The 26,344-nt window shown below is 47.9% G+C and overlaps 12 protein-coding genes across 12 annotated transcripts; 5 read left to right on the top strand and 7 right to left on the bottom strand.

Moving 5' to 3' along the window:
* Positions 1 to 972: 972 nt before the first annotated feature.
* On the top strand, positions 973 to 2,151 carry FSST1_006159 (AhpC/TSA antioxidant enzyme-domain-containing protein; the record flags this gene model as incomplete). The annotated part of the gene is made up of 2 exons (XM_083232501.1): positions 973 to 1,413; positions 1,465 to 2,151. 2 exons carry the CDS (start codon positions 973 to 975, stop codon positions 2,149 to 2,151), a joined length of 1,128 nt encoding a protein of 375 aa, XP_083089589.1.
* A 211-nt stretch (positions 2,152 to 2,362) lies between these two features.
* Positions 2,363 to 3,251, bottom strand: FSST1_006158 (P-loop containing nucleoside triphosphate hydrolase protein; the record flags this gene model as incomplete). Its single annotated transcript, XM_083232500.1, has 3 exons — positions 2,363 to 2,967; positions 3,014 to 3,043; positions 3,176 to 3,251. 3 exons carry the CDS (start codon positions 3,249 to 3,251, stop codon positions 2,363 to 2,365), a joined length of 711 nt encoding a protein of 236 aa, XP_083089588.1.
* A 425-nt stretch (positions 3,252 to 3,676) lies between these two features.
* Positions 3,677 to 5,518, bottom strand: FSST1_006157 (amidase signature domain-containing protein; the record flags this gene model as incomplete). Its single annotated transcript, XM_083232499.1, has 5 exons — positions 3,677 to 3,789; positions 3,844 to 3,987; positions 4,030 to 4,686; positions 4,740 to 5,151; positions 5,198 to 5,518. The coding sequence occupies 5 exons, from the start codon at positions 5,516 to 5,518 to the stop codon at positions 3,677 to 3,679; spliced, it is 1,647 nt and encodes a 548-aa protein (XP_083089587.1).
* A 1,024-nt stretch (positions 5,519 to 6,542) lies between these two features.
* FSST1_006156 (major facilitator superfamily domain-containing protein) lies at positions 6,543 to 8,138 on the top strand (the record flags this gene model as incomplete). Its single annotated transcript, XM_083232498.1, has 4 exons — positions 6,543 to 6,662; positions 6,717 to 6,820; positions 6,874 to 7,921; positions 7,980 to 8,138. The coding sequence occupies 4 exons, from the start codon at positions 6,543 to 6,545 to the stop codon at positions 8,136 to 8,138; spliced, it is 1,431 nt and encodes a 476-aa protein (XP_083089586.1).
* Positions 8,139 to 8,643: 505 nt separating this feature from the next.
* FSST1_006155 (uncharacterized protein) lies at positions 8,644 to 9,456 on the bottom strand (the record flags this gene model as incomplete). Its single annotated transcript, XM_083232497.1, has 2 exons — positions 8,644 to 9,260; positions 9,327 to 9,456. The coding sequence occupies 2 exons, from the start codon at positions 9,454 to 9,456 to the stop codon at positions 8,644 to 8,646; spliced, it is 747 nt and encodes a 248-aa protein (XP_083089585.1).
* Positions 9,457 to 12,021: 2,565 nt separating this feature from the next.
* Positions 12,022 to 12,767, top strand: FSST1_006154 (trimeric LpxA-like protein; the record flags this gene model as incomplete). Its single annotated transcript, XM_083232495.1, has 3 exons — positions 12,022 to 12,100; positions 12,150 to 12,166; positions 12,216 to 12,767. 3 exons carry the CDS (start codon positions 12,022 to 12,024, stop codon positions 12,765 to 12,767), a joined length of 648 nt encoding a protein of 215 aa, XP_083089584.1.
* Positions 12,768 to 13,504: 737 nt separating this feature from the next.
* On the top strand, positions 13,505 to 14,635 carry FSST1_006153 (uncharacterized protein; the record flags this gene model as incomplete). The annotated part of the gene is made up of 2 exons (XM_083232494.1): positions 13,505 to 13,951; positions 13,991 to 14,635. The coding sequence occupies 2 exons, from the start codon at positions 13,505 to 13,507 to the stop codon at positions 14,633 to 14,635; spliced, it is 1,092 nt and encodes a 363-aa protein (XP_083089583.1).
* Positions 14,636 to 15,478: 843 nt separating this feature from the next.
* Positions 15,479 to 17,016, bottom strand: FSST1_006152 (mitogen-activated serine/threonine-protein kinase SLT2; the record flags this gene model as incomplete). Its single annotated transcript, XM_083232493.1, has 5 exons — positions 15,479 to 16,101; positions 16,155 to 16,469; positions 16,530 to 16,596; positions 16,655 to 16,787; positions 16,904 to 17,016. 5 exons carry the CDS (start codon positions 17,014 to 17,016, stop codon positions 15,479 to 15,481), a joined length of 1,251 nt encoding a protein of 416 aa, XP_083089582.1.
* A 1,275-nt stretch (positions 17,017 to 18,291) lies between these two features.
* On the bottom strand, positions 18,292 to 18,882 carry FSST1_006151 (tyrosine protein phosphatase LTP1; the record flags this gene model as incomplete). The annotated part of the gene is made up of 3 exons (XM_083232492.1): positions 18,292 to 18,549; positions 18,599 to 18,690; positions 18,744 to 18,882. 3 exons carry the CDS (start codon positions 18,880 to 18,882, stop codon positions 18,292 to 18,294), a joined length of 489 nt encoding a protein of 162 aa, XP_083089581.1.
* An 843-nt stretch (positions 18,883 to 19,725) lies between these two features.
* FSST1_006150 (VOC family protein) lies at positions 19,726 to 20,180 on the top strand (the record flags this gene model as incomplete). The annotated part of the gene is made up of 2 exons (XM_083232491.1): positions 19,726 to 19,798; positions 19,849 to 20,180. 2 exons carry the CDS (start codon positions 19,726 to 19,728, stop codon positions 20,178 to 20,180), a joined length of 405 nt encoding a protein of 134 aa, XP_083089580.1.
* Positions 20,181 to 20,417: 237 nt separating this feature from the next.
* FSST1_006149 (uncharacterized protein) lies at positions 20,418 to 22,019 on the bottom strand (the record flags this gene model as incomplete). Its single annotated transcript, XM_083232490.1, has 3 exons — positions 20,418 to 21,020; positions 21,074 to 21,774; positions 21,827 to 22,019. 3 exons carry the CDS (start codon positions 22,017 to 22,019, stop codon positions 20,418 to 20,420), a joined length of 1,497 nt encoding a protein of 498 aa, XP_083089579.1.
* Positions 22,020 to 24,853: 2,834 nt separating this feature from the next.
* On the bottom strand, positions 24,854 to 25,552 carry FSST1_006148 (uncharacterized protein; the record flags this gene model as incomplete). The annotated part of the gene is made up of 1 exon (XM_083232489.1): positions 24,854 to 25,552. One exon carries the CDS (start codon positions 25,550 to 25,552, stop codon positions 24,854 to 24,856), a length of 699 nt encoding a protein of 232 aa, XP_083089578.1.
* Between the last annotated feature and the right edge of the window lie 792 nt (positions 25,553 to 26,344).

Raw genomic sequence — 26,344 nt, 5'->3', positions numbered from 1 at the left:
TTATTAATGAGTAATATTTCATGTACTTAAAATAGTACATTGGCTGCATGCTCATCAATGAGCCAGATTGGTTTTCATTTTGTCTCATTGTGGCCATTCCTGGATCAAATCCATTCATCTCTGCTCAACCGGCTCTTGTCGCTGTTATGATCTATCATAACAAGTTATACACGCGGAGAGACGGTATTTTAATCACCAAACAGCACTTGACAGCTTGGCTGGTCAGTAGGTCACCAACCGATAAATGTCCTGTCAAGACAACCCTAGTGTCTTGTTGAAAGTCCCGCCTAGGCGTTGTATGCTGATCTTTTCCTTGTGCCACGACCCTGCAGTAAATCTTAGAAAATATTTATTCATTGGATAGAGATTTATATGTCACTTACATACAAGCAAAGATTTAACATGGTCTCACAAAAAAGTCTTGAATCGTAAATGACTGTTTCACGACACTTCTACAGGGTATCCAAAGACATCCCCTGTCAAACCTGTCCATGACCTCACAACCAGCCAAAAACAAGCTAGTCATTACTGCTGAAATCCAGGGCATCGTCAAACCAAACAAGGGGTTCACTGACCTCCATTCGTTGGCCACCAATACCTGCCCGGAGTCATTTTTGCCGCCTTCTCATGTGAACCTAAAACAAGCTGTCATCGCCCCCCTTCTTTTTCTAATCTGGTGATAACTTCAGACAGAAAACCTCGTGAACCAAACAAAGCCACATCCATTCGTATCAAGCTTACGACAACACAACCGCCGACTCTTGCCTCTTCTTTCGTCTCCACTGCAGCCGGTGCCTTATAAGCTGGAGACCCGTTTGCTTAGCGGCGCCACACCATCACCGGGCCGTTCGAGACCCCTCCATCCGTTCTTGACCTCAATTAAATCTGAACCTAATCCTCAGCTACTTGCTCGACGTAGCCCCTATAGCTCTGAACTTCTTCAAGTCTGAATAGCTACTTCTTGACGACAACATGACCGACAACCACACAGAGGCTCCGCCCTCTATACCCTCCAAATCTCCCATTGAGCGAAAGCCAGTGGGAGGCATCCCACCCAAGGATCCTGCCGTTGAACGAACACCGACTCTTCCTCCTCGACCTTCCCAAGACGCAGGCAACAAAGAGGTCGAAGCTCCTATTTGCGACACTTGCTCAGTGCCTCAGAAGAAGTCTACCTCTACCAGGAGCAAGTCCCCGCCATCTCCGATAAAGATCGACAAGTCACAGCCCGAAGACTTTGAGGGAGAGCTTGCGACAAACAACGATATTCCCTCCCCCGAGACTCTGAAAAAGATTGGGAAATACATCGTTCTTGACCGCCATGGAAAATCGCATCCCTTCAAGACTCTTTACACTGGCAGTAATGTCGCACGTCGCGTGCTCATCATCTTTGTCAGGCACTTTTTCTGTGGCGTATGTCATAATCCCTTGTTGAGTGGAATTACTTACTGATCCTGTTTCTAGAACTGCCAGGAATTCCTCCGCTCTCTATCCGAAGCCGTAACCCCCGAAGCTCTACTGCGACTACCGGTCAGCACCTTTATCGCTGTCATAGGATGTGGCGATCCCGCTCTGATCGACATGTATGTCAACGAGACAGGATGTCGCTTCCCCGTGTACACCGACCCGACAAGGTCAATTTTCGATAGCCTCGGCATGTCAAAGACACTGCAAATGGGTGCCAAACCTGCATACATGCGCCGAAGCATGGCTCACAGCATTGTGGGCAGTATCATCCAAGGCGTCAAGCAGATCCCCACCGGCAACGTTCTCAAGATGGGCGATCAACGTCAAGTAGGCGGCGAATTCCTTTTCGAGCCACAAGACATCCTCACGCCTGTTACAACACCGCGAAATGAAAAGGCGCAGCCCATCAGCGCATTCGAGGAGGCCCAGGAGCGAGAACCAGGATCTGACGACTACGGAAATGAAGAGAAGAGAGTTACGTGGTGTCATCGCATGAAGACTACGCGCGATCATGCTGAGATCCCTGAGCTTATTGAGGTGCTGGGACTGGACCAGACCGCTCCTGCTGGACGAGAGGCGAACCGCGCTTCAGTAACTTCAGCTCGAAAGGGCAAGGGACGCAGTATGGCACAGGAGATCAGGAAGCTGAGCGCCGAAAGATCTAGGACATCTGACGAGACGTGATGCGGTTTCCGTGTATCAAAGCGCGCTGCTGTGTTTGAGCGATTTGGAGCATTGCTGGTTTTATTACAGCGCTGGAGTAGGGATTTATTTATTATTTATGGCATAGCTTGTGTTTTTAGAAGACGTTATGAAGAGATGGTTTAAAGGGGCATTGGATGAGATATCCTAGATCTTTATCAATGGAACGTATGAGCATTTATTTACAAGACCATTACTCATGTACCCAGCTTCCATCTTCGCGACTCTGAATCACTTCGTCCACCTTGAGCCTAAAGTCGATGATCTCTTTACCATTGACAAGATCGTTCTCCATGGCTCTCCGATCACCCTCGTCCAGATCCTTGACGATGCCCGCTCTGACATGCCTTTCCCTCAACCGTCTCCTCGCAACCTCAAAGTCCACTTCGACAAACCACACCTCATCCAGTAACTTGGCCGCATCCCGCCAAACATCTTGATCAAGGGCAAGATAGTTCCCCTCGAGCACAACGACACGATGCTTTGGCTTAACAACGATGTCATCGTCTCGAGGGTCCTTCAGTGCGTGGTCAAAGGACGGTGCCAGGACAGGCTCTGACGGGATGGGTGTCTTGGAAAGAGACTTGACTAGAGTGAGGAACTTGGGGGCATCAAAGGTAAAGGCTGCACCGCGACGGAAGTGGGCGGTGTTAGGGTCGGGCATGGCTGAAAGAGCCGCGCGGGTGAGGTGAAAGCCATCCATAGGAACAAAGGTTGCTGGTGGAGGTGAAGAAGGATCAGAAGATGATGCACGAGAGTTGATTCTATCAGTGATGATCTGTGAGAATGTTGTTTTGCCTTGGAGAGTCAGTATCTTGTTTTATATGCCAAGCGGTTGACTTACCTGAACCTGGGATACCCGCAACGCCAATCACTACGAGTATCAGCCATGAGTTTCGATACTTCTGACGAACAGCACTATTGCTTAAGAGATCTTAACTTGAGATGTTGTTTACGGCAACTCTCATGAGAGCGATCTTCGCTGAACTGCCATGAGGGTACTTACATAGTCGCTTATCCTTTGGCGTCTCTTCATACTTCTTCCACGCCTTTTCGACGAGTTTCTCAACTTGGTTCTCCATTTCTTAGTACGAGGGTATATAATGAGAATGAGTTGCACGTTGTAGAGAAGAGGGTTACTCTCATAAGTTCGAATGTCGTTCCTTAGATGTGCCCCGCGGCAAGGCATTGCCCCACGTCGTTACATCAGAGCTCCCCACCCAATACGCCGTTACACCAACATTAGTAACACCCTTGACGTTAACTGATAGATCGAGAATACAATATTATCAGGGTACCAGAAAAGTTGGCCGCCAGAAGCATGAGTGATAGAATTAGTAGACTAACATATACCACTTGGACTATTTATTTTTGTACCTTAAAGCTTGGAGGTCAACCTTTCTACTACTACAAGACTTGAATATACGCCTGGATTCTGATGTGCATATGTGTGTAACCTGAAGTGTCACTTTTATCTATCTGTGTAGTATCTGGACTTTGACTTCCTTTAGATCATGGTTTCATGCACAAGTTCGGCCATGGCCAATACCTTTTCTTCTTCTAGCCTGCGCGCAACGATCTGAAGACTAACTGGTAGACCGTGCACTAATGCAGCGTCGTCTGCAGAGTATTAGTTAGCCATGACCGTCATGAAAGTCAAGACAGGGTACTTACAATCGTCGTTGACAGACTTGCACAATGGACTCAAAGGCTGGTAAGAAGAATCCAGCACATCAACGCCCTTGTCAACATTGATTCCCGTAGGGAACGACACGGCGGAATAGTCGACGACGTTGAACACGCCCGTATAAGCAACTTCTATAGTCAGTATATGAATCTGAAAAGGAGTGGTAGACATACCGTGTTTAAATGTTCCGTTCTTTCCAGTGCTGTAAGGCGTCGTTGGGCATACAATAGCATCGATACCTGCCTTGTTCCATCGATCCAAATACTTATTCTGGAACGCAGTTCGCTCAAGCTGAAGCTTCCACATCTCAGATGTACTCAAGTCTCTTGCGGTTCTATAACCGTCCATCTCAGGCCTCCACGGCTCATCCGTTCGTTCAAGCACCTTTCGAATCGTCTGTCCACCGTCCGCTAGAAACATGCGCTGAAGAAGATCCGAGCCTTCCTTTTGGTCAACGGGATCCCACTCTACAATAGTGTGTCCAGCGGCTTCCAGTTTCTCTTTTGCGACTCGGAGGGCTCGAGCGACGGGTGGTGTTGGAAGGACAAGACCATCGTGCCACATGAATGCAATCTTGAGCTTGTCGGGTAGTTGGGCTGGTCGCCAGGGGATGGGGACACATTTGGGATCAGCGAGCCAGGGTTGTGCGTCAATCACGGCTTTGCTGTAGAATTGGATGTCTTGGATGGTTCGGGCGAGAGGGCCGTTGACGGATTGGACTGCTTCTTGGCCGGGCATTCCTGAGCGGCAGTTTCGGACAGGGAAACGGCCTGACGAAGGCCGGATGGTGAAGAGACCAGTGCAAGCAGCAGGAATACGAAGTGATCCTCCTATTGACAGTTGTTAGTATGTAGTTCAGCGTTGTGATGGAGTTTGGAAGTACCTATATCAGTTCCAACACCCAAGGGACTGCCCTTAAAGGCAATAAGCGCCGACTCGCCGCCAGAGCTTCCACCACTAGTAGTATTTCTGTTCTTGGGGTTCACAGTTCGTCCAAAGGTGTTGTTGACGGACTCCGCAATCATCATGGCTGTGGGGACATTCGTCTTGACGTAAAAGACAGCGCCGGCATTCTGAAGCAGCGTTGCAAGGCCAGAGTCGGACTCGGCAGAGTCGCCGACATGGCCTGTGAAACCGACGGTTGCGTCAAGACCCTGAAGGTTGAAGTTGTCTTTGAGGGAGATGGGAAGACCGTGGAGAGGTCCGACGGGCGTCTTTGTTTTGGCAAAGTGCTCGTCAAGTTGACGTGCTGTTTGGATGGCGCGGTCAAAGCAAGTCTCTGCTAGACAGTTGGTCTGCAAGATGTTAGTTAATGGCAGAGTTGGATGGGCGATGAATTACAAGTTGGTGAGCAGCTGCGGCTCTCTTGCAGAATGCTCTGGTCACATCTTCAGATTTGAAGGTGCCAGAAGCGAGTTTCTGGATGAGTTCAGTGGCAGTTAGAGATGTAATAGTGAGTTCATCCTTTGTGAACCACGGTGATGTCTCTGGCCATTCTGTGACATCTTCTTGGTCTGCTGGGGGAAGAAGATCTTGTGGAATGCGCCATTCTTGAGGAATAGAAGAGTTGAGAGCCTCGATCTTTTTGGTGCTAATGTCTTTCCATGAAGGAGTAGTGTCGAGCTTGGCTGTGGTGGTGGTTGTGGTAGTGGTGAGAGTCATGATGAAAGGCCCTTGTATGTCTATAGTGTGATGTGTTTGTTGAAAGCCAAGAGGAATCAACGGCGGCTTAAATCCAAAGCTGGACTGATCACGAAATCAATGCCGCAACGATGATAGTCGTGATATAATAGATATCTTTCCTATTTGGGCTACTATCGACACGGATATAACGGACTTGAGACTAGTGGTTGATTACTTTCCGGAAGAGGAGAGTTGTTGATGTTGCGTTGAAAGAGGAAATATTAGTCTTATCGAGGTATGGAACTGTAGAGATGGGATATATCGTATCAGAGTGTCGTGTAGTATCTATCATTCACCCCCTCTCTGGAGTCTGACGAGTCTGGTAGCCTCGGCCAATAACACAATCATACCGAGTATCATCGTACAGTAGGTCCGTATCTGGGAACAATTGTATACAGGACTTGGCAGTTTCCGGGGTACAGGTTTAGTTACCTATCAGATATCACTTGTTGTTTATCCGTATATCAGCATTAAAACATGGGGAAGAAACAAGGATACTGCGATTGTTATCTGCACCCGATAGATTCGTTTCCTAAAAGAGTAATGAATCAATAAGAGACTCCTACATAAGTATACCTATCTCGCGTGACTCTTTTATAGCGGCCATCTTTCACTATCACCTGCTGAGTTAGCCGATCGCTTCCCCGCAAATTGATGGCTTATCGTTCGGCAGATAACTCCACCTAAAAACTTCTCTAAACCGCGGTATCGGATAGACCTTCTATCAATTACTTTATTTCCCCCCTGCAATGTAAGTTTAAACCCGCTGATACTTATAAAGAACTCGAGCTGATTGAGAGAATGTGACTAGTACAATGAGTTAATGAATCGGTGGCTATCTCAATTGGTGACATACAACCAACCCCCGACTATCTAGTTACTACAAAGATCTTCAGCACCTATACCTGCATACATGGGACATGTATAAGTAGTCCATCATAGCGCCTCTCATTTACTCTTTGCGTCCATCTCCATCTTCATCCATCGCCACCAGTCATTCGCAATGTTGTCAAAACTGCAGGCCTACCTGCATGTGGACTATAAGCCAGGCGAGAGACGTCTGGTCCAAAAGATTGACTTTTTCATCTTGACTTTTTGCTGTCTGAGTTATTTCGTCAACTATGTGAGTCCTCTCTCTCTGACCTTTAAAAGAATCATGATACTAATTTGTTGGTAGCTTGATAGAAACAACATCAACAATGCCTACGTTTCTGGTATGAAAGAGGACCTTGGGTTCGAGGGTGATCAATTGAACCAAATATTTACCTGCTTTACAGTTGGGTACGTTGCTATCCATCCATTTCTCACCAAAGCTCATATACTGACATGCACAGATATGTCATAGGCCAGGTCCCTTCCAACCTCTCTTTGCAATACATCAAACCTCGCATCTGGTTCCCTCTCATGATGGTTCTCTGGGGCGGTCTCACAATGGTTACCGCCTCTGTCCAAAGCCCCAAGTCCATCATGGTCATTCGCTTCTTCCAGGGTATCTGTGAAGCATCGACTTTTGTCGGCACGCACTACATCCTCGGATCATGGTACACTGAGCGGGAGCTGGGCAAGAGAAGTGGAATCTTTACAGCTTCTGGCTTGGCTGGTACCATGATTGGAGGGTTCATTCAAACTGGTATTCACTCGAGCATGGATGGCAACCATGGACTGAGCGGTTGGAGGTGGTTGTTTATCATTGATGGCCTCATCACTATTCCCGTTGCCATTTATGGATACTTCTTGTTTCCTGACACGCCGCACACAACTACCGCTTTTTACCTCTCCGAGGAAGAGCGAGCTCTCGCCATCTCTAGAGTTCCCCCAGCTGAAGAACGTCCCCGTCTCACCTTTGGTTACGGAAAGATGGTTCTCACCTCGTGGTTCTGGTGGGGATTCGTTATCCTTTGGATCATTGCTGGTGAAACCGAGTCTTTCAGTACCAATGCGCTCTTCGCCTTATTCCTCCAAAACCACCCAACGAACGAATACACCGTCGCGCAAAAGAACAATTACCCCAGTGGTGTTCCCGCAATCGGCATCGTGTCTACCCTGTTCTGGGCAACATTGACGGATTTCCTATCTGGCAAGCGGTATCTTGTCGGATACTTCATCGGCATCACAGGCATTGCCACGTCCATCATGGTACTCGTCGCTTCTAGAGACCCTACGAACCCTGCGTCGACTACTGTTGTCTTTGCAGCTTATTACTGGGCTGGATCCGTGTATGCGTGCCAGGCTACTTTCTTTGCTTGGTGCAACGATGTCATGCGACATGAGTCGGCCATGTTCCGTGGTATCGTCCTTGCTGGAATGAACACAGGCAGTAATGTCATCAATGCCTGGTGGAGTATAGTCTTTTACGGTGCTTCGATGGCGCCCTGGTTTATTGTAAGTTTCCGTTTCCTGCAAACATGGCTTTCAGAGATCAATACTAACTTGTGATTAGCGAGGAATGTGGGCAATGATTGCTTGTAGTATCGCCATGGCTATATGGTGTGCTGCTTTGACTTGGAGGACTCACAAGTATTTGAAGGATGCGACTATTGCTTGCGAGAGACAAAGCTTGGAGCATGAGAAGCATGAGGTAGGAAAGGAAGCAGCATGAGTTACGCATCTATTGTCTTGATTGTGTGTGGCGATAGGCCATGGAGTATCCTTTGTGGGAACAAACTTGAAGTTCCATTAGCGATGGCAGCCTTAGTAAATTCACGTATTGGTTCTAGATGTCCAGTATTGTATTGATTGAATTCATTTCGATTCAATATGACTATCTACATCCTCCTCATCCATCGTCAATGTGCTACCACGAAGGTGCCATCCAAATAACAAATAGATCAGCCAAAATAAACGCCAAGAAGTAAGTCCCAAAACGTCCCTTGGAGTGTGACCCATTCACACCCCTAAAACCGTGGTATCTCTGCAAAGACCCAGATTGTGCCAATAACGATCGTCGTGAAACGTATAAATGTCCCTTGTATGTAATGTAATAACGATTGTGACCTTTTGTATAAACTCCGATAAACCGCCGTTCTATCGAGAAGAGAAGAAAAATATGTAATTAAGAAAAGAAATTCGTGAAAAAAAAAATTGCCCCGCGGCTCGAAGGAGATTTAACCGTAGAACCAGTAGAGGGTTGTGTAAGAGGTGCTGTCGACACCCTTTGCCTTGCAGCCGTGAGAAGCACCACCAGCAGTCAAGACACGGTAGACGTATGAGACTCCAATGCTACCACCGGCGTCACCAAGGTAGAGCCAGTCAACAGCACCAGTTCCTTCAGGACCAGCAGGGGCAGAAGCGGGAGCCTTGATTCCATCGAGCTTCTTGCAGAGGAGGAGCTGGTTGGCAGCGTCGAGGTCAAAGGTAGGAACACCGGCAGCGTTGAAGAAGTGGTGGCCAAGGTAAGGCAAGTTCTTGGGTTGACCTTCAAGCTTGAAAGATGACTTCTTGGGAAAGGGGTTGGTGAGGGAGGCTCCGACGCCGTTGTCGTTGAGGTTCAGAGGGGTCTTGCCCGTGTTGAGAACGTTGGATGTGAGAGCAGCCCACTTGTCTTGGCTAAGAGATGCAGGACCTTGGCCCGGGTAGAGGTGAGTGACATCGTAGAGGACAGCCAGGGCACCTTGAGCCGCGGGTGTGGCAGCGGCGTCAGCGCAGGTGTAGTTTTGAATACCGAAACCAAGGGCAATGTGCTTAAGAGTTGCGCCTTGAGGAGGAGAAGGAAGTTCAGTGGCTGTGTTGTGGCATGTTAGTGAAACTGAAGCTTATGCGTGTAAGTGTAAGTGTAAGAGTGACTTACGACCACCATTGACAGGAAGAACAGGCACAGGCTTTCCAGGTTTGCAGCTAGAGCCAGGACCGTAGCTCTTGAGAGGTGAAGCCAAAGCCAAAGCCGCAGAGGCGAGGACGAAAAGGGAGTTGGCGAGCATGTTGATGGTTGCTTAATTGGGATCAAAGTATACAAGATCTGAGACGCCGGACTTTTTAGTAAAAGAAGATGGTGCTGATCTCCTTAATTTTGAAACTTGAAAGAACCACTAAGCAGCTAATAGAGAACCAGAAGATGCAATGTGATAAAGAAGCACACAGAGGAATGAATGCTTTTAGGTGGAAGAGCGCGGTCTTGTTATACAGGTCGCGGCAACAAGAAGCACAAGGGCGGCAATGCTAATAATAAACGCAAGCAAGGGGGGGCCAAAGATTCTGAGTGGACCGAATGGACGAGAGAGGCGTTTCCACCTGGGCGCTTAACTATGGATGCGTTCTTTTGGTGTGTGGGTGGTGGTGGTGGTGTGGGTGTTGTGCAGGAATAGAAGCGGGGACTCTTTTATTAGAGAGAGAGTAAGAGACAAAAACTATGAATAGATGAGGAGAAAAGAGAAGAGTTTGTAGAGACTGAATGTGAGTGAGTTGTTGTTGTTGTTGAAAAAGAAAAGGGAGGATGGATGGATGAGTTTATATAAAACATCGACAACTAACTGCGCCTTGTCCTTTCCACAGACAAGGTTGAGAAGATTCTGTAATCAAGACCTAACAGAAACACAAAACACCTCGGTTCTCTGTTTCTGTTTCTGTTTTCTCTGCCTCTCTTCTCAAGTAACTATTCCCTGTCAAGTTGAGCGATGTGCAGGCAAGGACTAGGCCTCGAAACGCGGGACCCCCCTTGTAAGCGGAGAGAGAAAATGGACAAGCGACATGGACGCCTCGTGCGGTGGACGGGCGGCCGCGTTGAGAGGCGACCCTAGCGCGAGAGTATTTACAGGGATGAACTGATATAGGTACATAGATAGGGTATAGTTTGGTTACTTGTTGAGTTGTCATAAGCAGAGTCTTTTTCTTTCTTTTCTTTCTAGAGTCAGTACTCTGTAGATTACCAGTTGAATGAATGAGTGCCATATGGCTAAATTGATGGTTGAATTGGTTAATTGTTTAGTGTCTCACCGTTTTGTTTTATCATAGTCCCATGTTCTTAAGAGGATCATAGCGATGAAACACTATAACTAACCCGTACATCATCATCTGAACCTTTGTTCTCAGAAGAGTAGGTACTTTGCTTTTCTCTACTGTCCCTTGGCAGAGTTATCGGACCCAGCAACTCCCGCCCTGCGCCCCTCACTACCAAGACCAAGATCCTAGATACGCGGTCAATAATAGATCCAACAAAACACGGCCACGATATTCTTTTCTTGGTAGGTAATCTGCTTATGTGATTTCTCTTCCCGTGTGTGTGCAACAATCGTAAGAGCCAAGCAACGGGAAACAAACAGAATCTGATATCTGAGTTGGCTCTCAGACTACCTAGTCTAGACTAGAGACCAAGACAACTATCCGTAATCTCTTACATATACTGTATGTACTGTCACTCTCACCTGAAAAAGAGGTGCATATATAATCATTCTATACAGCAAAAGCAATACTGGAAAAGAGTTTATCTCAAACATTGCAAAACCTTGTCATGTCCCTTGTCAGGGCAAGTTTCAGCTGGTTTAAACAACGCTACTGCACACGAAACAACCGAATCACTGTTTTTTCATTTCCACTGCATTTATCTCTCTTTCTTTTATTGCATTTTTTATTAAATTTAATATTAAACACGCGTTTAGATTGCAATAAAAACAAAAGCAAGGGAGAAGAGATAAAAAAGATCAAAGGAATTACACGCTTTTAAACGCTTCTACATCTCTGGTTGGTTCAATCTCGCGCATCTTGCAACCTTTACAAAACATGTTCCCTGCGACCGTTGCAATCGTCTTGCGGCACGGAAAAATGACCTTCTCTTTTGATTCTTCCAGACTTTAATGAACCCTCGTTATAGTTTAGTTTCAAGTCTCTAGCTTAGTGTGTAGGATTTCCATTAATTTAGTTCCCTTCCTTAGCTTGCGGTACATACACTGAAAACCCGTCAGAGTATCATTGGGCTATTCCATTCTTGAGTTGGCTTGTACGAGGTTGGGTGTAGGACAAGAGATTCAATATATTCCTTTCAGCCGAAGGGGTTTGTGACACATTAAATCTCAAGTTTGTCTCTCTATGACCAATATGGTTTAGTTACGAAATTGTTTGTTACTACGAATTGGACCAGGTGTGCTGAAGGATCAAGCTTGGCAGTTGTTGGTTATAACTGCGCTTGACAGGGTCAATTCATGTTGGCCATACCAACTTTCCATAAGGCTTAGCAAGGCTTTCCTGATTACCATCAATTCCTCTGTTGGTTATGCGACTCCAGTTGTTGGTGATTTAGACGCTTGTAAGGCAGATATCCAACAACCAACACCAACTGCTTGTTGTGCCAGACAAAGTCAATTGGTTTCCAATAGTTTGTGTTTATCCTAGTAGATGATATCATAGTTGACAAACTTTGTCAATATGCAATGCAATGTCTTTATTGCATGTATTTGAGGCCCTATTAATTTCCTGTACCTCTCGAATTGAGGTTGTATCCGCTTAATGCGGCCCCACATGCCATGATCATCGGCCTAAGCGACCACCAAAACATGACCGACACTCCGACTCTCTTCTCCCTCCTCCCTCCTCCGTCTCCGTCCGTCTCCATTTCCATTCTCCGTCCCGGCCGTAGCCTCTCCGGCATCTTCATTCATCATGTCTCGTCGAACTCCCAAAGGCGAGTATATCGAGACCGTAAGTATATCTTCTTCTGTCCCCTATCCTCATACTCACACTGTTACAGGACACTGGTAACAAAGTCGCACGTAAAGCCGTCCTCGTCGGAACCCAAAACATTATGCTCGGCGGCAAAACCGTCATCCAGCCCGAAGTCATGATCAGAGGCGATCTCGCTCGTACCGTCACCGCATCTTCCTCCGGCAGCGCCCCAGCCAACAACACTGCCGTCGCGATAGGCCGATACTGCTTCCTTGCTAGGGGCGTCCTGCTGCGTCCACCAGGCCGCATGTACAAGGGCGCATTTACGTATATGCCGCTGCGCATAGGAGACCACGTATTTGTTGGCCAGGGAACTGTTGTTCAGGCCGCGGCGGTGGGAAACCATGTGCAGATCGGAAAGGGGTGCACTATCGGCGAGTTTGCCATTCTCAAGGACTACGTTCAGGTTCTCGACGGGACTGTCGTGCCGCCCAACATGGTCATTCCTAGCTTCTCCATTGTTGCAGGTCAGCCGGCCAAGGTCATTGGGGAGATTCCTGAGGGGGGACATGAGGAGTTTGAGTTGAGGGATATGTACAAGACTGTGGGAAATAATCCTCAGCCTCCAGCGTCATGAACATATTGGATGGGAAGCATATGCATCGCAAAGCAGGAGTTGGGAAAGGAGGTCGGTATGCTCCGGCGACAAAGGCTGGTCAGGTCGTTTTACCAAGGGAGTCCTCAAAAACGGTTTCTGTGGTTCAAAAAGGGTTGAAGACCAGTTCTCGATCAACGATCTACCTGAAGAAGTGGTAGGATCGCCATGATCAGAACAAAGAGACTGTCACTTCCACCAGCTCTTCGAATTTCTCGACCAACGCTCCCCAGGACTAAATACCAGATCCTATCACGATGCACTCCCAACATAAAACAACAAACGCGCGATGAGAGAGATGGAAAATTGTCAGTTGCTTCAGACTTTAGACAAACGTTGAATGATACCCTTTTGTGCCTTTCTTATCTATTCGTCTGTCTCAATGTGTGGTTTTTGGTCATTTGACCCGTTTACGACCCCGCCTTTCTCATTGTTCCGGCTCACGATACCAACGTCACTCTGAATAGCACTGGAAAGACTTTCAGAATCACGTTTGACGGCAACGTAATTCATTGGATGCAGGTATTTGATTCACTTTGAATACTCACTCTCTTAGGTGGTTTGTATTGTTTACTGCTCGACTATATAAAGGACGAACCCTCCCTCAACTTTACTTCTGGTTCTTCAGCCTGACGTACTTCACTCATAAGTGTCCCATTCTGCACGCTCTCACTCGGCACTCGACATCACAAAGCTACATCCAAATCATCCATCCAACAATGGCGCCTCCTCCTGACCTTCCCAAGAAGCTCGTCACCATCACTCCTCCTTGGTGTGAGGATGCTGCAGTGGCCAATGACCTTGGTCCAGCCCCTATCCCCTTCCCTCTCACCGTCCCTCACTCCACCCGTCGTCACACTCGTCTCTATGATGAGCTTCGCGACATTGATGAGCTCGACAACCGTGGTCTGAAGATCCGTATCGATGCTCTCTGCACCGAGATCCTCCACTGGCAGGAGAACGACACTGCGACTCTCCACGGTCTTTCCAAGATCATCGTCATCAAGTACGGTGAGACTGCTCTCCGCGTTCTCCGTCGCATCTGGGACCTTCACCTGGTCTACAACCATGCTCCCAAGATCCCTGGCGATGACCCCGGTCCTTTCGATCAGAGCACCTGGCTCACCACCATTCGCGATACCGTGCTTTACCGCATGCACGTCAAGGTCATTCGCAACCAGCTCGACAATGCCCTCGCTGCCTAGTACGCCGAGGACTACAAGGTTGTCAACCATGATCAGGCCAACAAAGGGATCTACGTCACCGACGTTCTCGTGCAGGATCATCGCGACCGCGTTGAGCGCGCTGCCAAGGAGAAAGAAGTCTTCACTGCCATGTTCGATGAGCTCACCCAGGAAAATCTCATCGAGCTGCCCGAATTCAAGGCCACTGCTCTCGGAGTCGCACCCCTTTTGGCTCTGCGCCAGTGTGGCGAAACCGTCGAGGAGTTCTACAAGACCTCTGACGAAAAGGAAAACATCCTTGAGAACGACGACGAGAGCGAAATGCAGTACTACCAGGCCTTTCAGCTTTGGCACATCACCGCCCGTGCCGCCATGAGTTGGGAGCCCCGCCGTTCCGGAACTGTCCAGAATGTTTTGAACATGTACTGCCATGACATTCTCCGCCGTCGTCGACTTGAGAAGCGCAAGCGCAACTCTGAGCTGCGACACCAGCTCGAGGCTATTCTTGGTGATACTCGTGGCAACCAGGTCGGATTCGGCAGCGAGGTTGGTACCCAGGAAGAGGACTCCGACCCTGGAGAGGACACTGAGTCTTCCTCTTCCGACGAGGATGAAGAGGATAGCTCTGATGATGACCGTCCCATCTTTGGTCACTATGTAGACTAGGCGACTCAATCTTGAACGCGATATCTCGCCCTTGACACATGCGCTCAGCATTTATGCTGAATGACTGACTTACTTTTTGGAACGCAAGCAACGAAGCATGGCCAACGACTTCTTTCAACACGGGACTTAACAGTGGGGTTTAACAACAATCTCCCAACAGCAATGTGAACCCCAAGTCTGGCAATGGCTTCCCCTAAGAAAGGGATGAAACCGAAGTCCATTGAAGGACTGCCAAAGGACATGGTACAATATCAAGAGGTGCTTTTAAGTCAAGCCACATGTATCTACTTGCCATATCATGAATGAAACAATGGCTTTATAATCTTTTCCGCGCATGAGTGATGTCTTCGTAGCTAAATTAATGTGTCTTCACAAAGATACAAAACAGTTTCATCTCATTGTAATAATGCGAGTCCTACGCTGAAATGACAAGTGCTCATCTATCAACTTTAGTGAAAGGCACTCACCAAGATCGTCGCTGTTGCTTTGGTCTTCAATTTCGCATGGCGGAATATAAAAAACATTTGTAACAAATAAAGAAATATAATATTGATATCGTTTCTCATTCGGAAAAACAGATAATGGAAATGAAGATGAGGGAAACGCTTCACTGCCGTCTCAACGCATATAAGGGCATACTCCCTCAGCCTGCTGAAGCCAAAAAGCTTTCTTTGTTCACCCTTATCTTCTTATTCCAGGCATTAAATCCATGAACACCCAAGACTCATCCGTATTTCCCGTGCCTTGAATGTATCTTTCATTCTGATCCAGAAAGCATGCCGTCCTTAATCCCCCCTCTAGGATATATCCAATTTTCGACTCTTATACTTTGCTTGTCAGCTCTTATCTTCGAGAAGCATCCAGGCCTCCCTGAAGATCTTGCTCAAGTCCGGTGTTACCGTGGCCAGCATACTCCTGTGGTCGAGGGTCCTCAGCAGTCCATTGACCGTTGCCTTGAGGCAGAGGAACAGGGACACCCTGGCCCTGAAGACCTCCGCCGCTTTGACCAGGCACGGTGCGGACGTTCTGTCGGAATCGTTGAACCTCATCCAGAATCATACCACGCATCTGACCAACGTCCTCAACGACCTCAAAGTCGAAGTTGAATGTGGTGGGGCAGTCGGGCTCGTCTGAGGCGTCATGCCAGATTTGCAGGTAAGGGTGCTCGAGAGCCTGCTCTACGCTGATACGGGACGAAGGGTCGAAGGCGAGCATCTTGTCGAGAAGGTCGAGAGCGTCGGGGTTGGCCTGGGGGAACAGGCTGGGGAAAGGCTTCTTGGGCATGAAAGGTAGGTTGCGGACGTATTCCTGGGCACGGGGTGAGCCGATACGGGAGAGGGTCTCCTCGTTGGGAGTTCCGAGAATGTGAAGAATCTGGTTCAGCTGGTCGACATAGTCGCGACCCTTGAAGAAAGGACGGCCGCCCAACAGCTCAGCCAGAATACAACCAACAGACCAAACATCAACTATATCAAGTCAGTAAGCCATCTCACAGCTAGTGGTTTTCGTTCAAACGTACTCGCTTTGGTGTAGCTCTGGAAGCTCAACATAATCTCAGGGGCACGGTACCATCGAGTAGCGACATACTCGGTCATGTATCCAGCATTCTCTTCAGGGTCGACTGAGAAACCTCGGGCAAGACCGAAATCACAAATCTTGAGCTCACAGTCGGCGTTGACAAGCAGGTTTCCGGGCTTGAGATCTCTGTGCAAAACGTTGGCGGAGTGAATGTACTTGAGACCGCAAAGGATCTGGTAGATAAAGGATTGGAAGTGGGCGTCGGTAAGAGGCTGGCCAGAACGGATGATGGCAGCCAAATCACACTCCATCAGCTCTATGCCGTGTTAGTTTACGGTTCATATTTCTTCTCTTTCGGGCAGGTATCGTCACTGACCCTCGTACAAGTAGGTCTCGTTGAAGTTATCGGGTCGAGGAATGTCCATGTCGTACAAACATGTGATCTGGTTCAAGATATCAGCATACGCGTCTTTTGGTCCTTGCGCCTCGGCAGAAACTCACGTTGCGGTGGCCGCGGAAGTGCTGGAGCAGCTTGATCTCGCGCAGAGCGCGCTTGGCCAGAATCTTCTTGCTAAAGACATTGGTGACCTTCTTGATGGCTACGCCCTCGTTGGTTTGGTTGTTAACGGCGGCACTGGGAGGCGGGGCTATCGTCAGCAGCTGCGGCGGGGTAGAAGACGAGACAAAAGAGTTTCGAGTCGCAGCACAAAGAGTAAGGAGTGCCACGAGCAACAAGATGCGCAAACTCACCAGACGATACCGTAAGCTCCCTGACCAAGCTCTTTGGTGACAGTGTAGCGCTCGTCAACGACAAAGTCTTGGTTAAAGACCTTGAAGACCTTGCGTCCTTGTAGGTCGCCCATGGTGTATCCGTGGTGTTGTATGGTGCGGGGCAATAGAAGCTCGAATGCGACAAGGTTTTGCGGGTAGAAACGTCGCTTTAGATGCAAAGAGTTGTAGGTAAGTCAAGGTAAGAGGGATATGAAGATGAAACAGAAGCAATGTAGTGAGAAGAACAAAGACAAAGAATGCGCGTCTCTCTAAGGATATATGTATGGATGTAGGTACCTGACAGACAAGACAACAGCTGGTTGGGTCGAGCGAGGGGGACTGGGTCCATGTAAAAAGAGCTCCCCTCAGCTCTTCTGCTTCGCCATCTGCCACTGGATTGGATAGACCTGACCCGGGGTTTACTACGCCATGGGGACTTCCAGGGCTGTCAGAACGATCCACAGTGGCCCGAAGCCGCTAAACAGAAGAACTTAGGGACCCCGCAGGAACACAAGTCACCGCCTGGTGAAGTGGTTGATTTGTTCGGCTCTAGCTCGTCAGGGTCTCTAACCAATCAGTGTTTCAACATCGATAGCCGCGCGACAACGACCCATGCTTCAAAGTTGCAATAATGCATGCAACGGCTCGGCTTCATCTTGTGTAAAAAAGGGGAAATTCCTCGTGTTGAACGCTCAGAGGGTACAAAGTCAAATTGGTGATTTTAAGGCTTGCGCCGCTTTCCCACGAGAGTTTGTCTAGGTCCGTATAATGATATCGTCGGTATTGGATCTCACCTACCAGTCCCAAGCCACGATATTGGGGCTGAGTTTCTAATGTAAAAAAGATGGTCAGCATCTCATCCAATCTTACAACATCTCAAAGATCCGCCTTATGCAAAGCCTCCACTAATACATCAATTGTCTTGTCTGGCTTCGGCATCACCGATGCACAACTACGCAACATGTAAGAATCAATATCAAAGATCGAAGCCGGCCACTAATAAGACCGCTGTATTATCAAAGCATAGGGCTGAAGCTTGCCAAGTGGGACTCGACACATCAGAAAGGTTCTGGTGAATTGACTCTGGCCGCTCTTTGTTGGTCGGGACCTGGTCAGGTTGATGTCGGCGAACCGAGGAGCCGGAATGAGACAAGGCGTGGGATCGACAAATATCAATATAAACAAATAATCTCTAAATTAATCGAACCGTCATGCTGGTAATATCAGCCAATTATCATTCGAATCTGATCAAAATGTCAATAAATCTAATCTAGTCTACCCTGTCCAACCTTATTCCTTGACCTCTGTATGTTATACAGGCATCGGGTATTATATATCCTTGTCTCTCTATCCGCTAATCCTGGTTTTTACTCTTCTCCGAAAGTCTCCTTTACAAAGTTCTTGGAGAATCGCGTGCACTGCTCGTAGGCCTTGGAGAATCCGTCGTTTCCTCCGTAGTAAGGGTCATTAACGATTTCGGGTCGCTTTGTGCCGCTAAACTCTCCAAACAGCATCACCTTGGCAGTGGAGTCCGGGTTGTTCTTCTGTAGTCGGAGAAGGTCTGAGAGGTTTGATCGGTCCATGGCAAAGATGTAGTCGAAAGTTGTGAAATCGCTCGGGTGGAACTAAAAGTCGCGTCAGCAGTAATGTGCTATGGGTTGATGGGAAACGTACGCGCCGCGCGAGATGGTCATAATCGTCTATACCGTTGGCCTCTAGTGTAGCCATGGTTCGATCATCCGGAGGTTCGCCACTATGGTAAGCCGCTATGGTGGAAGAGTTAGCGATTGAGACTTTATCAGCGAGAAGATATTCGTACCCGTGCCGCAAGAGTCGATGCGCCCAATCTTGTCTTTGAGATTCGGCTGCTTAGCGAGGTTCTGAAAGATACCTTCGGCCATGGGCGAGCGACAGATGTTGCCCAGACACACAAAGAGGACGGATATTTGGTCAGGCATTTTGTTGCTATTGTACTGCTGTGTTATAGTGGCAATATAATAAATCAGTTGAAGCAGATGTGATTGTCGTAAATGATCCCAAGTTAAATAGGAGGGAAAAGGCTGTAAGAAAGAACCGAAATATCGATGGTCGGTCGCAATGACGTGCCCGGCCCGATGCGCATAATCTAATCTGCCCCGCCATCTTGGAATTCCAAGCCTCGGAGTGGATAGTTGGAGGGGTACGGAGTCATGTCACGGTGCTGGACAGCTACGTCTGGCTTTGGAAACGGTGATATAGACAAGCCTGGTATAGTAGAACCAAACTACAACACCTAGCGTGCAGCACCATTTCCCCGGGTTGTTTCATTCAACAACCTGTATCCTTGCTATCAAGATCATGATATTCTAGTAATAGCCCAGATGCAATCTTCTCCAAGTTAGGGAATAGGACGACATGAACCTAAGACATGAATTGAATAGTCCAATAGCCGGCCTACTAGTCTAGTACAGTAGGTATATGGCTAACTTGTTCCATCTGAAGCTTCACATCCTTTCTATTGCAACACGTGCTCTCGTGCTCAGCTGGCGTACAACATCCCTGCCAAGATGGCTGTCCAGACGCGTTCTCATTGCTCGAAACGTGTCGGCATCGTGACTTGACTCAAGCCACCGGCCCAAAGTCTCTCCATGTCTGACAGCCCCAAATACTATCGAGGACCGTGAATGAGCGTGAATTGATGCCAATTGCGATACAAACGGTCTATAAAAAGGAGTATCATGGCCTCCATAACCTCAGGTTGAATCATCCTCATCCTCTTCACTTACTATCACTTCCTCCTTAATCCTCAACCGCAATTCACCATGTCTGATTGGAAACCTCCAGCCTTTGGTACTCCCGTCTGGATGGGTATCCCTGCCCAAGACGTGACTCGCGGTTAGTCGTCTCAACATGTACTATGCCTGAACCGTCACTAAAGTCTACAGCCTCGGAATTCTACAAGACTGTCTTCAACTTTTCTTTCAAGGAGGCCACCGACAAGTACCCCCGAGATCAGCTCATGCAGTTCGACTTCAACCCTAGCCTTGGCCTGACGGGCGGCATTCAAAAAGCCCCTGATCACACTGGAAATTTTGCCCCTGGGAAAGGAGGAGTATGCATTTACTGGTATGTCGAGGATGTTGACAGCATCGGCTCTGTTATCGAGAAGGCTGGTGGTAAAATGTTGAGCGAAAAGGAAAAAGAAGGCGATCATGGTTTATACCGATTCTTCGAGGACACTGAGGGATCCGTCGGTGCCGTGTATCAAATGGCTTGAGCGGGACAGAATAATTGGTTGGAGCAGCAATACAATCCCTTCACAGTATCATATCAAGAAAAGTTCCGGCAATATGATTATTGCAAGTATAAAGATAACTTATAACCAATGCTACACTGTAATACTTGGTATACCAATTTGACACCCTGTGTGTTCCCTTCTTAGCCAACTCGTACACCATCTTTTGATACACTACGTGCTGTATCGGAATTTCTTGTCTTGTGAATCTGTGAGGTCCTAGTCTTCAGACACATCTGTCAGATCATCATCCCTTCCGCCTGGTCCTCCAACTTCTGAGTTCAGACGTCGATTGGCAGCCTGGCGATCACGAGTATGATTCTCCGTCTTGATAATTAGGAGGTACGTAACAAGCGTAATCATCAGTAAAGACCAATTGACAATGGTAAAAGTACACCCGGCGAGATACCGCGTGTCGCCCTCACTCCCCCACATCAGCGGCGCTATGATGCTCCCAATGCTGTATGCAACAAAGAACCCAGCACCAACAACACTCGTTTTGGTATTTCCCTTGACATTGCTGGCTAGAAGGCCAGCACATGAGCAGAGTGGTGCAGTGTAACACGTTGCCAGCCATGTCGAGACCGCGATGCCCCAAGAATAAGTTTCGTCGGTCTGAGAGGAAAAGACGAAAAGCATTATAGAGCCGGCCAAGGGTATCAGAATGAGGCAAAGAGCTGTGTATATCCGTGTGTTGGGGAAGAAACAGGGAACGAGAGCCGAAACCCAGGAGGTGATGAAGTTTAGTAGACCAGCGGGGAGCCCAACGAGCATCGAATCGGACCTGGAGAACCCGACTCTGTCGATAACTATGGAGGAATACTATCGTGCATCATTAGCGTAGTTCAATAACAGGGAGGGCGTTTGTTGGTCACCTTTGCAATAGGATTGGCAGACGCTATGTAGTAAGCCATGAAGAAGTACATCCATGACAAAGGCGAACACAGAGACTCACGCAGCTGTTGATAGTCAAAGTTTGCTTTATCGCATGTAGTACGATCCATGGCTAGTCTTCTCGTAGCAACCCCTCTCTCCCGCGGACTCAAAAACCAGGCGGTGGCAATGTTGACGGGCATCATGACCACGAACACAACACCAAAGACTATAGTCAACGCCCCAAGGACAAGAAATACAACTCTCCAGCTGCGAATCTCCATTTCCACGTCGCCAAGAGTATACATGAGGAGACCCCCGGTCATTTGGCTGATTCCATTCATCGATATCCATGTCGCGACACGCATTGGGTGTTCGTGTTGACGGTACCAGTTGGACGTGAGCATGACGAAGGCGGGAGACACAGCGGCTTGGGCAAGTCCTAGTAAGAAACGACAGGTAGCGAGACCTTCAAAGTTGTATGATGCTCCTATGCACATCTCCATGATACCGCAGGAGATAATTGTAGCACCGATAAAGCGTATGATGTGGAATCGACTGAGGATGTAAGCGGCCGGGTACTGCGAGGCCAATTGACCGATGTAGAATACGGAAATCGCCCAAGAATAATCCTTGTCTGTGAGGTTCAGATCGTTTCTGAGGCCAAATACGGCGGTGTAGGTGAGCGAGTTTTTGTCGATATCTGTGATATTGAATCAGTCAAGCTGATTTGGACATGATGCTGGGATGGTCACATTGGAAGAAGTAAACAACTGCCATGATGGGCATAATAAACAAGTCCAGTTTCTTCACTAGCCTCTGCTCCTCTTCGGCGTCGAATTCCTCGGAAATGATGGAAAGCTCATCTTGTTGACGTCCACGCTTCTCTCTGCTTGTAGCATTGTCTCTTGTAGTTTCATGGCCCGTTGTGTCATCGCCTGAAGACATGATAGATGTTGGAAGTAGTGCAAGGGTACAGGTAAGGAATAATTAGACAGCAACCTGATACAGCTTGGCCGAAAGAAGTATTGAGGGGGAGAGGCTGTGATGAACAAGTCAAAGTTAGGTATGATTGACGTGAGTGATCGTGCTTTGTACCAGTACCATCTGACACAGGCGCTCTTGCTCTACTTTCAGCACGCACTTGCTCAACTCCAGTATGCAACTTGGGCTGCTCTTGCACCAACAGGCTGAATACGTGGTAAGAATTATTTAAGATATATGTCCAACAAGATCCATTGCCAGGTCCTAGCAAATAAACGTTTTTGGCGTATACAAAAGCGCTGCTGTCCAGCAAGCTGCCAGTTCTTCTTCCTCACCAACCTCCACCACAGTGACAACATCGTAATGCCGACTAAACCTACGCAACAATATACAGTCATGGCACAGGTTATTGCCTTATGCCGGAAAGACCTCTGCCTATATTAGTTGTTGCCTAGATTGCTAGTTGTTTGGTTTTTGCTGTGTTTCTTTTGATACAAGCTGCCCCTGTATAAGGCACCAGCCAATCCAGTGAACATCATAGAGGCCTGGATGGACTATATAGACACTTGTTTCTTCTAAACTACTTAGGTAGAAGAACCAGGTTGCTCTTCTATCTTTTCATTTTATCTCTATATATGTATATACGATTTACAATGTCGACAGAGGTGCCGGATGTGGACATTCAGCAGTGTTTTCTGTCTGACCTTACTGATCGAAACTTTCCCATCGTCGCATTCATCGCCACCAATCTCCTATCATCATCACACTGTGGTCCGTTTTGAAGACAGGTTTTGTCGGGTGGAGAGATGTGGAAGAACCAACTGTAACCATTGCGAGTACTGTCAGCAGGCAGGACGCAAGGTGCAAGACAACTCCCTCCAGGGTCTGTGGTATGAAAGACCATAAGTTTGAATATCGTTCACAAATGACGACGCCAAAGCCGGTTAGGTCCAGAGGAAGCCGCAGTCTCTTCAAGGCCATCTCTACTGTCTCAAGAGCAGCAAGGCATCATTATATACAATATCAGAATCACTCCGCTAGCCCATCAGTCTCCAGAATAGCTCAAGACCGGAACAAGACAGGGAAGTTAGTTCTTCCTGATCGATATTTACTACGTAATACTAATCTCTTCTTTGTAGATAGTCCGTTATAGTGCAAAAAGACTTGTTGTCTCTAAACTTGGCTGCGTTATATTCGACTATTTCTGTCGAAATACTGGCGAACCGTCTGACTGGATCACGGCCTTGTTATAAGGATAGCATCAAGAATTGTAACAGGCAAACGCACCTGGTTACTTATTGTGTGTCATTCGTTAGCCTGGAGATCAAGCACATAAACATCTGGATTCAATCAAGGAGTCACAAGCCAGAGAGCATAACGAAAAGGACGATACATCTATAGGACAACTATTATATCAACAACATAAATATGAACTACTTAAGGGCGTATATGTGCCAATGTCTAAGAACTCGCAGACGGTTTTTGAGCCAATACGGCCAGTCAATTCTACGTAGAGACATCCAGTCTCCAATACTTAATCGTTTAGTTGGGGAATGGTCATTGGTCGGCTTTTTTTTTGTATCCTCACTTATTATTCTGGCTTCACCGCTGGGCTTTCTTCCTAAGAAGCTCTACAATGCCCGCAAACAACAAAACCCCCAAACGAACGCTTGCCCGTAGAATGTCCTAGGAGGACGCTCAGAGGATTCTCGAATGAGTGAGGCGCCACGGCCTTGACCTCATAACATCCCTCATCCAGGGTTACGCAGCGGTTGACGCCGTAATAGCAGCTTCAATATCTCAGCTACCCAAATGTCAAATTCGAGGGCGAGCGCATCCAATGTAATGGTGCCAGATAGCACTTCATACTGTTTCATCCAGCAGCATACAACATGTTGCAAATATTTTTTTGCATTTGTTTTGACCGAGAAATCGGCGTTTAAAGTTCGTGTGTCGAGTCAATGCCTCTATCGATCTCTGTGCGAAGCGGGGGGTACACGTGACTGGTCGTCCGCCAATGTGGGGCCGCACCGAGATTCCGGTCACGTGCCCTTCTTCCCCTTCTTGGAAACTCGCGTCTCGATTTGGATACCAAGATTGACGATAAGCAGAGAGCAGGCAGGAACATTTTGGCGCAAACCTTTGAGATTTGCCGGCCTACCTCTACCGAGAGAACTTTAGTCTGGTCTATAATAACACCATAGAAGATGATGAGCGAAACAGACGCTGACGCCTGAATGGCGCCGACGGAGGTGCTCTTGGAGGTAGGCTAGTTGTAGCAGAAACGTTGACCTCTCAAGTCTTAGGATACAAAACTAAACAGCCTAAGAGGTATGGTCTAAATAACATAAAGGATTACTATTTTTGTCTCTTATATACAGAGCGGCCAACTTTGCTAATACCCCGAGGTAAGGACAATCACGTAGGTATGATCGATCGCCATGAACTATGTTTAGAATCTTTAATTCTTTGTCTCCCAAGACTTTTCATACTCAATACAAGAGAGGGGATGCCACATAAAGTAGAGGCGATGTGTCGCTGCACGTTGCGTCCCCCCATCAGCTGGCCAAATCCAGCACCATCAGCTTGCCTTATAGCCAGCCACCAAGTTTTCATAATCCCCCTTCAGATATCCCTACCCAAAAAAGACACATTGCGCCATGCTCGTGTGAAAAGCAGTTATAGTACATTGAGCGTGCACGACTCGAGAATCGTTTCCAGATATTCCCACTTGAGATCGTGTTGCTCCAAGGCCGTCGCCATTCATTGTTACAGTTGAATCGTATCGAGAGAGATGCTCAAGCAAGTTGACGCTGACGTTCTCTCCTTATCGTCTCGAGGACGCCAATCACACCGTTGTTGCGCAGGCGCTCGAGAACCATCTTCATGCCGTCGCGGCTTTTGCCCATCTGATCCTGGGTCTTGGTAGAGGCGATACTCTCGATGCTGCGCTGAATACCCTTCGTACCCCAGCTGCCGATGATGCCGTTCTTGAACCAACCATCCTCTTGAGCTTGACCCAACTTGCCCCGAATCTTATCTCCGAGTCTTGATCTGACATGAATCATAGTCGTCACAGCAGTCTCATTGGGATTCTGGACAGTGCCTTCGTTGGGAACATTAAACTCCTGCTTCTCGATCACCGAGAGAACACCCGTAAAGTTGAGGTTTCGGCTCTCCGTCTTCATCCAGCCCTCCTTGATATCGACAACGCTCGTTTCCAGAATGTATGAGGCCTTATCGCCAGAGCCACCACCGGTGACACTGGCAGGGAGTAGTTTGTATACAGCACCGGGCATTCGACTCTTTTTCAAGTGGATGCGAGTGGTGTGAAGTCGACTGGTCTTTGGATCGACATAGTTCTCGATGGTGTCGGTGCTAAGAACATGGACGGCGAAGGGATTAAGTTGAGGAGACGAGTATCGTAGAAAGTAGGCTAGAGTGACGGTAGGGAACGGGTGGGAGTAGGTGTGGTTTGTTGTGTGAGTGAGAACCATTGTCGCGAATTGAGCAGATACTGCTCGTTAAGAAAAAGAATTGTATAGAAAAGAGAAGAAGATGAGGGTCCAATTGGGCGATTGACAATCAATATGACCTTCTAGCCGTACAATATAAGCTTCAGAACAAGGTCGTCAAGCTATCAGTCCCCAGTTCCTATCCCAATGAGCCACAAGCTCTAGTATAATCCTCGAACAAGTTGATGGGTACGAGGTTGGTGGTTACGAAAAATAAACCGGGCGCCTCGGCTTAAGCGTAGTGGTTTCTTATCTCCGGGCGGCGGAGCCGGGAAATCGATAAGAAAGCAGAGTGTAAGACGGAAACGCAAGCGTAGCTCGCAGCTATGTCGGGCCGCGAGAGAGAGATTTCACACGAGATAATATGGTCAGAGTTTTTTCGTGGGGAAGATGTAGTTAGAAGATGGAGTGATGTTGAGCTCTCGCGACCTCGACAAAGCAGAACAGAGCAAGAGGCTCACTATCAATCACACTACGCAGTAGGAAAGAAAAAAGAGGAGGGAGGGAAGAAAGTGGAGGCAAAAGTAGGCAATCGGCTGATTGAGGTGCAACTGCTCCGAGTTTAGCCAATTATGAGCTTCTTGATCACCAAAGTTTGGCCGACTCGCAACTTTCCGATTGGGTAACGGTGAGGGGTTAGTTCAGTCTGGGGAGAGAATGTGGCGACTGACACGTGATACTATCATAGCGTCATCAAACCGACATAAACACCAAAAGCTAGGCGAGATGACGACAGAATCCAACTTCACGATACTACACTACTGTATCACTGTG

This window comes from Fusarium sambucinum, chromosome I (assembly GCF_050947815.1).
Source record: "Fusarium sambucinum isolate potato_lamoka chromosome I, whole genome shotgun sequence".
Taxonomy (NCBI): Eukaryota; Fungi; Ascomycota; class Sordariomycetes; order Hypocreales; family Nectriaceae; genus Fusarium; species Fusarium sambucinum.
The sequence above is the reverse complement of the archived record's forward strand: the minus strand, read 5'-3'. Positions and strand labels throughout refer to the sequence as shown.